General features: G+C 40.9%; 1 protein-coding gene across 1 annotated transcript; it reads right to left on the bottom strand.

The window, feature by feature from the left end:
* Positions 1-10507: 10507 nt before the first annotated feature.
* On the bottom strand, positions 10508-11071 carry LOC148551125 (uncharacterized). Its single transcript, XM_088494712.1, has one exon. It carries the CDS (start codon positions 11069-11071, stop codon positions 10508-10510), a length of 564 nt encoding a protein of 187 aa, XP_088350838.1.
* Between the last annotated feature and the right edge of the window lie 1272 nt (positions 11072-12343).

Here is a 12343-nt window from a genome sequence, read left to right on the forward strand (position 1 = left end):
AAGTTCAGCAAAACCTAACTTAAATTGAAGATTAGGATCTCTAGAGTTACCTTACCAAGAAAAATAGGTCGTGCATAAGTATTTACAACACAAGAAGGGTTCAGATTAAACAAGCTTAGGAAATAAAAAGAAATGTAAGTTGCCCCTAGGAAGGATTAAAGTTAAAGACAATGATATTGAGAGATAAAGAGAAGAAAGAAGAATGAGGAACAAGGAATGAAATAAAAGTTGAGAATTGATGATGTTAATCAATCAAGAATAATAAAATGTATGAGCAATGAGTTAAGTGAAATTAAGAATGATGAGATTGAGACAATAATTAGTATCGAGAATGAAAATGATAATTATGAGAAATGATTGAATATATTGAGCTTGGGGAATTGTTTTCCTCATGTGAGCTTGGGATTCGTCCCATGGATAATGTTGAGGAAGTGAGGTAATGTCGCGAGTATGCCGGAGATGCATATGTGAGTTAAAGGTTGAGTATTTTGAGCTTGTGGGTATTACTTTCCCCATGTCAGCTTGGGGGTGTTGTCTCTTTTCCCCATGTCAGCTTGGGGATTCTCCCCATGGTGTATTTTTGAGCTTGAGAACATGTCGGGATGGCTACGTAACCGACATTTGATATCAACAGCCATAGGACAGGCATGCATCATGTTGCATTTGTTTGCTTTGTTTGGGTGTGCATAACTGTTTTAGTTTGTCTATCTATACATTCTGTTTAACTGATAACTGTGATACTTGCTGTAACTATTCGTTAAATGTATTTTCTTGTGTTTGTGATTGTCTTTGTATTTTGAATACCTTGGTGGTGGACGAGTGATAATGTTAATTTGATTTGAAATGGGCCAGAGGCCGAGTTAAGTTTAATTGGGCTGGAGGTCGAACTGGTTTAATTTGGGTCATAAGCCGTGACTAGTTGGGTCGGTGGTAAGGGTTAGAATCGAATGAGACAGCAAGTGGATTGTAATTTGAGAGATTAAGTTAGGATTAAGTTAGAACCTTAAGAACCTTAGATATCTACCCCCTACTTATGGTTTCTAGTTAGTTCCTTAAGAATTATAATCTGAGTGTCGGTATTCTAGGATTGCCTTTGACTCTCTCGAGACCTTATTTATTATATATGTGGGCACCTTAATGATAGCGCTGACTATCATCGGTAAGAATTTCACATAATATTCACGTTGCAAGTATAGCTCTCAACCGACAAATAATCCTCGAATCAAATTTTAAGGAATTGGTTGTCACAGAGTTCAACCCCAATAAAAGTAATCGAAGTATTCAAACTCCGGGTCGTCTCACAAGGAATGGGAAAACATGTGCATTAACATTGGTTAGAATTCCGGGGTTGGAAGTCATGAACAAGAAATTAAACAAATAGACTTAGCAAGCAAGAAATCTTAAAGTGCAAGAAACTAATTCAAGTAACTAAAGCAAGGCATGAGCAAATTCAAGTTAATAAGAGAACATCCAATATAATTCTACTCTAAAACTAAACAAGTAACTATAACTAGAATCAAGCAATTGGAATTTTTGGGTTTCAAATATGAATAATAAAAGCAACTCTTGGCTAGGCATAGGAATTGGGATCACTATCCTTGTCTAATAACCATATTTTGACAATTATGATGAACCAAACTCACTAAGTCTACCTCTAAGAGCTATAAGTATGTGATATTTACTCCTAAGCTTGAGGTACGTCAAGTGGCTTGATCAATCTCAACTCATAAGTCCCAATCCAACTACCAATGGAATTAGTAGTGGATTAGTGTCAATGGGTATCAACTTGACCACTAAGGGTTCTCAAATCACAAAATCAATTAGACCCAATGACTCAAGTTTATCCAATTCCCTTAACCTAGACCAAGAGTAAAGAAAACTACTCCATAATCAAAGGGAACATTTCATCAAACACATGGCATGCATTAATAAAAGACATATTCAGTTTGCAAATAAATTTGAAATTGGAAGTACCCACTAATAATTATCACTATAAAACTACTCAATCAACACTATTAATCATGGAAAACATCAATGTAATATTAACAATTCAAGACCCATAAAATTCACAAGATGGATAGAAAATAGGAAATAACAAGAAAACATAAATGTAACACAAGATCTCAACAAAATTATACTAGAGAATTCAAATTAAGTAATCAAAACTAGAATTCAACAAAACCCAATTTAGAATTTTAGCAATGGGAGATCAAAATCAAACTAGATCTAGAGGAGAGTAAGAGTTTCTCTCTCTAGAAGAACAAAAACAAAAAACTAGCAAAAATTGTGTCTAAGTGTATAATAGATGATTCCCCCTTTCCCCCTAGAGTTCCTGGGTCTTTTCCATGCAGAACCAGCTTGAATTTGGGCCTGTTGAGCCTCAGAAATCGCCAGGCATGATTTCTTTAATGAGGTCACGTGCAGCTCGTCACGCGTACGCGTCATGCACGCGTACCCGTCGCCTGAATTTCGCAATCAACGCGTACGCGCCAAGCATGCGTGCGCGTCGATTGAGATTTCGCTAATCCACGCGGATGCGTCACTCTTCGTGCGCTATGTCCAGCTCCTTGCACCCACGCGTGCGCGTGGAGTGCGCGTGCGCATCGCAGCTGATTTTCCAAAGCCCAATTCTTCATGTTCCTTCCACTTGTGCATGCTTTATTCCTCTCTTCTAACCCATTCTTTCCCTACAAAATCTGAAATCACTCAACAAATATATCACGGTATCGAATGGTAATAATAGAGGATCAAAATGTGGCATTTTTAGGCAAAAGAAGCATGTTTTCCATCATGGAGCAATATTAGGAAGAGAACACAAAGTCATGCAATTCTTGTGAATAAGTGTGGAAAATATTGACAAAACCCCCCAAATTCTACACAATATAAACCACAAAATTGGGATTTATCAAACCTTCCGACACTTAAACCGAGCATGTCTTCATGCTAAAGATAAAAGACCAAGGACCATGGGAGTAAAGGGTTCATGAAGTGCAAATTACCTAAATGAATGCATGCAACTAATGTAAAGGTATCTACCTACTTGGTCAAGGGTAAATCTATCCTCCAAGAACACATATGAGCATATAGGGTTAAAGTAACATGTAGTCCATGAATCCTACCAATTTGAACATCAATATGAAATGCATATAACTTGCGAGATGAACACTTGTGAAAGCCGGGAACAAGGAGTTGAGCATCGAACCCTTACCGGAAGTGTATCCACTCTATTCGCTCAAGTGTATAGGGTTTGTCACTCAATCCTCCCCTAATCATGCTTTCCAAGATTTGTCTTTCATCTAACAATTAACAATTACTCAATGCATGCATACAAGTATCATGAGGTCTTGTTCATAGTTTGTAATGGGGTTAGGGTAAAGGTGGGAATGTATATGGTCAAGTGAGCTTGAAGTTTGAATCCTTGATTAACCTAAGCTCTTACTAAACACATATAACAACCTACACAATTCTAATACAATGCCTAGCTACCCATAATTTCCACTTTTTCATATACTCATGCAATCTTTTTAGCTCACATTCCATATGCATTGTTATTGTTACTTTACCTTGGGGCATTTTTGTCCCCTTCTTATTGCCTTCTTTTCTATATATATATATATTTTCCGTTACATTCCTTTTTCTTCATTCTCATATATACATCTTTTTTCTTTTCTTTGCTTGTCCCCCTTTTTTTTGGGGTTTCATATACAAAAAGGCCAATGCATATGGTTTAATCATTCAATACATGAGTATATTTCTAATTCCCAAAATTTTCAATTTCAAATACAAATACATACCTTTACATCTATCCAAATTCCCAAGTATACCCTCCCATTTGAATGATACACACCCTCACTCACCTAAGCTAATCAAAGATCCAAATCCAAGGACGTTCATTGTTTTTCACTTAGGGGTGTTGATGTGCTCCATTTAAGAACAAAAAGGGTTTATCATGGGCTCAAAACTGGTTAGCAATGGTAGATAAAAGGGTTAAGCCTATTTGGAAAAAGTGACTATTGGAATGATGGCCTCAATCATGTAAATGCATCTATACACAAAATAATGGATATATAGAATCAGACAAAGCAAGGGTTGCAATCATAGAGAGAGTAATGCACACAAGAATGGGAATAAGTGGTTAGAAGATATAACCACACAATAAAGCTCAAAACTCACATGCTTGTGTTCTCAGCTCAAACACCATGTTCCAAAATACATTATTTAAGCAAGTTATCTTAAGAATTTTTTTTTAATATTGGTAGGGTACCCTAAAAACACAGTTTCTTGGAAAAGAAGTCATCATCGTAACCAAGTAGTCCTTATCAAGAAAAACTAACTAAACATGCAAGATGTCCTAATTAAGAAAACAAAAGAGAATTGAACTCCATAGATGTTGGAAAGAGGAGATTATTACCCACGGAGATCGATCGAACGACCTCCCCACACTTGAGAATTAGCACGGTCCTCCGTGCTACTAGCAAGGTGCAAGGGGTGGTCGGGTTTGAAACTTCCACTATCCCGTTCGCGAATGCTTTCTTCACTTAAATATGAGGTGGATGTGGAGATCTCCGGTTCCTCCACAGAAGGAGTCACACAACTCAAAAGCTTCTTTATGTAAGCATACCAGCATTAGTTCTGCCATTCATATCTATCTATCTTCTTGTGGAGGTCTTCAAGCCGCTGGTGGAAAGATCCTTGTGATGTAGAAGAAGTGGTAGAGATAACCAAGGGGACAACTTTATCAAGGGTTTTGTGTTCCGCCTGAGGCTTGAGATATTTTCTGGTTGGGACGAAGTCGCCCTCTACCGAAATCATCGCTTTCCGATCCTTAAGCTCTTGGGGAACACCAACAGTAGCAACTAACTTCGTCACCAAGGCTGGGAAAGGTAGGTTACCCTTGGCATGAACACGACCCATGGCTTGGCGGATGAGGCGAGCAATGTTAATCGGCCGCTCTGTGAGTATACACCAAACTAGGAAGGCTAGGTCCGCAGTGATCAAGGTCTCATGAGTGCTGGAAAACACGTAATGAGACAAGATTTCGGTCCATGCTTGAGCCTCTACCGTCAGATAACGCGCAAGAATGCCCTTAGGTCGAGGCCTGAGGTGCCCAGGGGTCCAAAATGTTTCTGGTTCGGCAATAACCCGGTGCACAGCATCCTAGTCAAAAGTGGAATTGAACTCATCATGTTGGCGGAGGGCCTCTTGGTAACCATCTACCTCATCCGGTACGGGTGGGACTCGGAGTACTTCTTGAATAGCTTTCTCGAAAACTAGAACTTGCTTCCGGCGCATGAAGACAGTCTGAACAGAAGATGAGAAGTAATTGGTATAGAACTCTACTACCCACGAGAGATTGGATTCTTGTGGTCTCCTCATGAGAAAGCCCCATTCTCGTCGCTCAATGTGAGGTATGATAGTCTGAACTACATGACCCGGAGGGTTAAGAAGGGGTTCAGAATGATAATTCTGTGCAATCACGATGGGGAACATGAGTTCACAATAGCGGTTGGAAAACCTAGTGGAATCTCTCACTGGGTTGTCCTTCTCTTGGTCATCAATCTTAATGATGCTTCGCGCCTTATTGGGGAGAGGCTTGGCCTTGGGCGCATGGTGCACTTTGACGGTGGCATTTTGAGGTGCCTTTTTGGGAGGCGGCTTCTTCTGTGCCTTTTCATTGTCCTTTTTTATGACCATCTGAAAAAGGAGAGGAAAGAGAAGACATTAAACTCAAAGAGACCACACTCGAATTATAACATGCTAGAGAGAGACAATGCCACAAAAGAATAGGTATCTTGAAAATATGATAGCTGCAACATGCAAACAAGACAACCATTGAAATACAGAGCAATGCACTAGCATGGGATGCAAGAGTGAAAAAGGCATGCAAGTAAGGCATGAGAAGAATGAACTCAGGCATCGCTAACAACCCCAAGTGACATATTTAAGAAAGTTAAAATGCGCAAGAAAATCAATTACCCAATCTAACTCCAAAACAATAAGGCATGCAAAAGGAATAAAGTGGAGTTGGAGAGGAGTGAAATACAATTCTTGCACTATGACCTAAGGAGGAAAGTCATGGGTATGCACATATGAGTGGTAAAGATGGAGTGTAATGAGCTCAATGTACAATAAAAAGGCAAGTGTATTGATAGAAGAGCAACAATTTGAAAGCATAGTGTCAAAATTGACTAAAATTGTGATAGGTGCAATTCGACAAACACTTGGTGTGCAACACCCAACCCATAAGCACATTGAGTAAATGCAAAAGTGCAATACTTCAAAATGATATATCCAACCTCAAAACAACATCACATACATACAAAGGATTCAATAGATAACAAATCAACCCATCAAAGCAAGAGGTAACTCAAATTTCAACATCCATAGAAAATGGCAAGAAAAAAAAGAAGAAAGCAAAAGAACAAGAAAAAATTTAACAAAGTGCAACTAAGAGAAATAAGAGAAAGTAAAGGCATGCAATTAAGAAAGAAAGGCATAAAGTAAAGACAAAAAGAAAAGAAAAGAATATGACCTTGAGAGGAATATAGAAGATAAGGTGCAAGTAAGAGAAAAGGAGAAGGAAGGAAGAGAGAGAGAAGAGGAGAGAGAAAATGGGACCACCAGAAGTGGTGGTCGCCGGTGGGTGAAGTTGCCGGTGGTGGTGGGCGAGAGAAGTGGTGAAGAGGGAAAGAGAAAGAAGAGAGAAGAAGAAGAAGAAGAAAGTGGAAAAAGGGAGTGAGAGGAAGAATTTGAAACAAAGTGCGTTGGTGCATTGCCTTCGTCCGAGGATCGACGCACGCGCACACGTTACGCATATGCGCGGAGTGAAGTAAAGAAGAGGGGCGCGCGAGCGCCACCCACGCGTACGCGTGGGTAAGGGAATAGGTGAGGGATGCGTATGTGTCAATACGCGCGCAGGCGTGGATAAGGCTGTGCGTTTCGTGCAGTGCTTGCGCAATGCACGCGCAAGTCTTGGGTGTTATGTATTGGGGAACGCATGCAGATCAACCGACGCGTAAGCGCCAAGTGCGCGCCCGCGTGGGTTGGCAAGATGGTAAAACGACGCGTGAGCGTCCCGTACGCGTATGCGTGCATAGGAGTTGCGTGTTTTGCGCAATGCTTGCGCAACTCTCGGGAAAATGGGTTGAGACTTGCAAAAATACAAGCGAGGCACATGCGTCCTGCACGCTTACGCGTGGTTCCCTCTTTTTTTTTTACAACATAGAGAAAGGTATTCAAGCTAAATAGTTAAGAAAACACTCACAAATTCATGCACTACTAAAAATAAAGCATCTTCTCTAACCTTATCAAATCATCCATACCAAGATTAATGAAATCTACATGAATATCATAACAATTCAACAAGATTAACAAAAGCTAGCATACCTAAGCAACTCAACAACACCAAGAAATCACAAAATTCACAAGAATCTAAAGCTAGAATAAAGAAAGTATACACAAGGAAGATCTTACCACGGTGGGTGTCTCCCACCAAGCACTTTTCTTTAATGTCCTTAAGTTGGACGGTCATTCTCTTAAGCTTCCTCTCCTTTTGGTGCATCCTCAAGCAGGAGCACCTCCACTTCCCTTGGTGACTTGTAGCCATGGTATTTCTTCACTCTATGTCCATTCACCTTGAAAGTTATATCACTTTGAGGATCAAATAATTCTACCACTCCATAGGGCTTTACCTCCTTCACTTTAAAGGGTCCTTCCCATCTTGAACGGAGCTTCCCAGGCATGAATCTGAGCCTCGAGTTGTAGAGGAGAACTTCGTTACCTTCTTGAAAATCCTTCCTTCGAATATGGTGATTATGAAATGCCTTAGTCTTTTCGTTGTAGATTCGAGCATTCTCATATGCCTCCATCCTAAGACACTCAAGCTCTTCTAGTTGTAATTTTCTGGCTACACCCGCCTTGGTGAAATCCATGTTACACTGCTTAACTGCCCAATAGGCTTTATGCTCAATTTCCACCGGAAGGTGGCATGCCTTACCATAGACGATCCGAAAGGGACTCATCCCCAACGGAGTCTTGTAGGCCGTCCTATATGCCCATAGTGCATCTCCCAACCGAGAGCTCCAGTCCTTCCTTTGTGGATTCACCACTTTCTCCAAAATTCGCTTAATCTCCCGGTTGGACACCTCCGCTTGTCTGTTGGTTTGGGGGTGATAAGCAGTTGCAACCTTGTGCAATACCCCATAGCACTTGGGTAGTACCTCTACTTTTCTGTTGCAAAAGTGGGAACCTTGGTCGCTCAGTATTGCTCGTGGCGACCCATAGTGGCACACAATATTATTTCTAATGAAAGAAATCACAGTATTAGCGTCATTAAGGCGGGTAGGTATCGCTTCCACCTACTTTGATACGTAGTCAACTACCAACAGAATATATAGATACCCACTTGAGTTGGGAAATGGTCCCATAAAGTCTATGTCCCATACATCAAAGATTTCACAGAACAACATTGGTTGTTGAGGCATTTCATCCTTTTGGGATGCATTTCCCGACATCTGACATTGGTGACACGACACAGAATTGGCTAGCATCCTTGAATAAGGTTGGCCACCAAAATCCACAATCTAACATCTTTTTAGCTGTCCGTTGTGGGCCAAAGTGGCCGCCACACTTGGATGAATGGCAAGCTTCAAGAATGGGTTGGATTTTAGATTTCGAGACACATCTTCGAATTACTTGGTCTACTCCCCTCTTCCACAAGTGAGGATCATCCCAAATGTAGTATTTGGAATCACTCCTCAACTTGTCCCTTTGATGTTTAGAAAAGTTGGGAGGGAAGATCTTAGCAACCAAGTAGTTCGCCATAGGTGCAAACCAAGGAAAGCTATCCAAAACGGCATGCAAACTATCCAAAGGGAATGAGTCATCAATCAGAAATGGGTCATATTTAAGATTTTCAAGGCGGCTTAAATGATCTGCAACCAAATTTTGAGAACCATTTCGATCCATAATCTCAATGTCGAACTCTTGCAAGAGCAAGATCCAACGTATGAGCCTAGGTTTCGACTCATTCTTTGTAAAAAAATACTTTAAAGTTGCATGATCTGTATATACCACTATTTTGGACCCTAGCAAATAAGATCTAAATTTATCTAATGCATGAACAGTAGCTAGGAGTTCTTTCTCCGTAGTGGTATAGTTGGATTGTGCCGCATCCAATATTTTTGAGGAATAAGCAATGATATAAGGGAGTTTACCATCGCACTGTGCAAGCGCGGCACCTACAGCATGATTTGACGCGTCGCACATTATCTTGAATGGCTGCATCCAGTTAGGGCCCCTAACAATTGGTGCCGTGGTAAGAGCTCTCCTTAACTCCTCAAATGCATCCGCACAAGCACTATCAAACTCAAAGTCCATGTCCTTTTGGAGTAGGCGCGACAATGGCAATGCAATCTTGCTGAAATTCTTGACAAAGCGCCTATAGAATCCTGCATGCCCCAAAAAGGAACGGACCTCCCTCACAGAAGAGGGGTGAGGTAAACTAGTGATAACATCAACCTTGGCTGGGTCCACAGAAATACCCTTGTCAGAAACTATGTGTCCTAACACTATACCTTGTCTCACCATGAAATGACATTTTTCTAAATTTAGGACAAGGTTAGTGTCAACACACCTAGCTAAGACTTTGGCGAAGTTCTCCAAAAGAGGTACCATATACGCTAAAATCATCCATAAATACTTCCAGAGAAGTCTCCATAAGATCGAAAAAGATACTCGTCATGCACCGCTAAAAAGTGGCGGGTGCATTGCATAGCCCAAATGACATCCTTTTATAAGCAAAGGTGCCAAAGGGACAAGTAAATGCGGTCTTTTCCTGATCTTCAGGAGCAATATGTATCTGGAAGTAGCCAATAAATCCATCAAGAAAGCAATGATGGGATTTACCTGCCAGTCGGTCCAACATCTGGTCAATGAAGGGCAAAGGGTAGTGGTCCTTCCTTGTTGCGGCATTCAACCTTCTATAATCGATGCACACTCGCCAAGCATTTTGCACTCTCTTTGTGACCACTTCATCGTCATCGTTCTTAACCGCAGTGATGCCCGATTTTTTTGAAACAACCTGGACCGGGCTCACCCACTCACTATCAGAAATCAGATATATGATACCGGCATCAAGTAGCCTTGTGACTTCCTTTTTCACCACATCTAGGATAGTCGGGTTGAGCCTTCTTTGCGGTTGTCTAACCGGCCGAGCTTCCTCTTGGAGAAAAATACGATACATACTTGTGCGGGGGTCAATCCCCACAATGTCGGCCAAGCTCCAACCGATTGCTTTCTTGTGCTTCTTTAGGACATCTAGGAGCTTCTCTTCTTCTTGGCTAGAGAGCTCACTAGCAATAATGACCGGAAACCTTTGGTTGTCATCTAGGAAAGCATACTTCAAATGAGATGGAAGAGGCTTCAATTCACTTTTTGCCTCAAGTTGAGATTCCTTTTCATCAAGCTCCTGGAGTTCACTCTCTACAACTTTCTCTTGTTTACCCTCTTAGTCATCCGTCTCTTCAACATTAGGGTAGCACAACTTGTTGTTATCCTCTCTTCGTACCTCCGCTACTACCTCATCGATTACATCACATTGGAGAATGGAATGCTCTTCGGGTGGGTGTCTCATGGCTTCTTCCAAATTGAACTTGATTGTCTTGTCCCCGACCTGAAAGGAGTATATGCCGGTGAAGGCATCCAATTTGAATTTAGAGGTCTTCAAGAAAGATCTACCAAGAAAAACAGAGGAAGAGCTTTTATTATCTGTTGGAGGCATTTCAAGGATGTAAAAATCAACTAGAAACACCAAGTCCTTGATCGCCACAAGTACATCTTCCGTTATTCCCACAACGATAATCACACTTTTGTCGGCTAAGGCAAATTTGGCCGCCGACCTCTTTAATGGAGCTAAATTCAACCGGACAAAGATAGAAAGTGGTATGACACTCACGCAAGCCCCTAGATCACACATACAGTCATGAAAAGCAACTCCACCAATACGACAAGACACCAAACACGGTCCAGGGTCACCACACTTTTCTGGCATAGGCTTCATTAATGAAGACATGGAACTACCCAATGACAATGTCTCCAGCTCACCTATCCTATCCTTGTGTGTGCACAGGTCTTTTAAAAATTTTGCATACTTCAGAATTTGTTGAATAGCATCAAGAAGTGGGATGGTTATCTCAACCTTCTTGAATACTTGAAGCATGTTTAAATAAAAAATCTAGTGTCTTCTTGGCCTTCTTTACCATGCACGGAAATGGGATAGGAATAGACTCATCTACTATAGCCTTCCTCTTGGGTTCCTTAAGGCTCACTTCTTCTTCCTCATGCCTTGTGTCTACCTCCTCTTCTTCATGTGGAACTTCAACAACCACTTCTTCCTCATGAATGTCTTCCATGACCCTAGGAGGTATCTCCTCCGATGTAGTTCCCGACCGTAGAGTGATGACATTGAGACCGCCTTTTGGATTTGGAAGGGGTTGGGATGGAAGATTAGAAGAGCTTGAAGGTTGGTTGGTGTTGTTGTTTGAGAAGGACATAGCTAACTTTGAAATCATGTCGGTGAGATTGGCTAATTGAGCACTCATGCTACCATATTGTGCACTCAAGGTATTAAATTGAGCCTTGTTATTCTCTTCTTGTTTCTCCATAGTATCTCTAAGTTCATCAACTTAGTTGGTGGAAGAGGAAGAGGATTGGTTAGATTGTTGTCTTTGATGTGGTGCTTGGTACATGGTGTAGTTATTTTGGTTTTGATGGGATGCTTGGTTGTGGTGATTTTGGTTGGCTTGGTGGTTGTTGTTGTTATGGTGGTATTGGGATGAAGATTGGTTGTTGTTGTAGTGAGAAGAAGAGTTGTTCCATCTTTGATTTTGATTGCTCCCTTGTGTATTATCCTTCCACCCTTGATTGTGATTATTGCCATGAGAGTAGTTGTTTTGGCCTTAAGAGGGATAGGGTGGATGGTTGTTATAATTCACATTGGTCACGGCAAGGGCATACTCCTCTTGAATTTAGTGGCATTGATTGTTGAATTTTACCCCTAATCTCATTGGGTAAGGTAAGCTTTCACTAAACCCTTGTGTTTAGTTGTTTTGTATACCTTAGTTTTTTATTTTGGTGATATATGTGTTGTTAGTTTGAGCTTTGGTGTTTGTTGGAGTTGGTTGAGACTTTAGATCAAGCTTGGTGGCTTCGTTTTGGGTGTTTGGTGCGTTTGGGAATCGGCCAAGGTATAGTTTTGGTTTCTTTTATGTAATATGTAATGTTTCGGAAAACTTAGGTTAGTTAACCCTAAGATAGGATTGGATGTGGGTGATGTATGAATAAT

This window comes from Arachis ipaensis, chromosome B7, assembly GCF_059453495.1.
Source record: "Arachis ipaensis isolate K30076 ecotype BB chromosome B7, ASM5945349v1, whole genome shotgun sequence".
NCBI lineage: Eukaryota > Viridiplantae > Streptophyta > Magnoliopsida > Fabales > Fabaceae > Arachis > Arachis ipaensis.

What these genes read in the sequence shown, in the direction of transcription:
- LOC148551125 (XM_088494712.1), bottom strand. Translation starts at nt 11,071, where the DNA reads ATGTCTTCATTAATGAAGCCTATGCCAGAAAAGTGTGGTGACCCTGGA.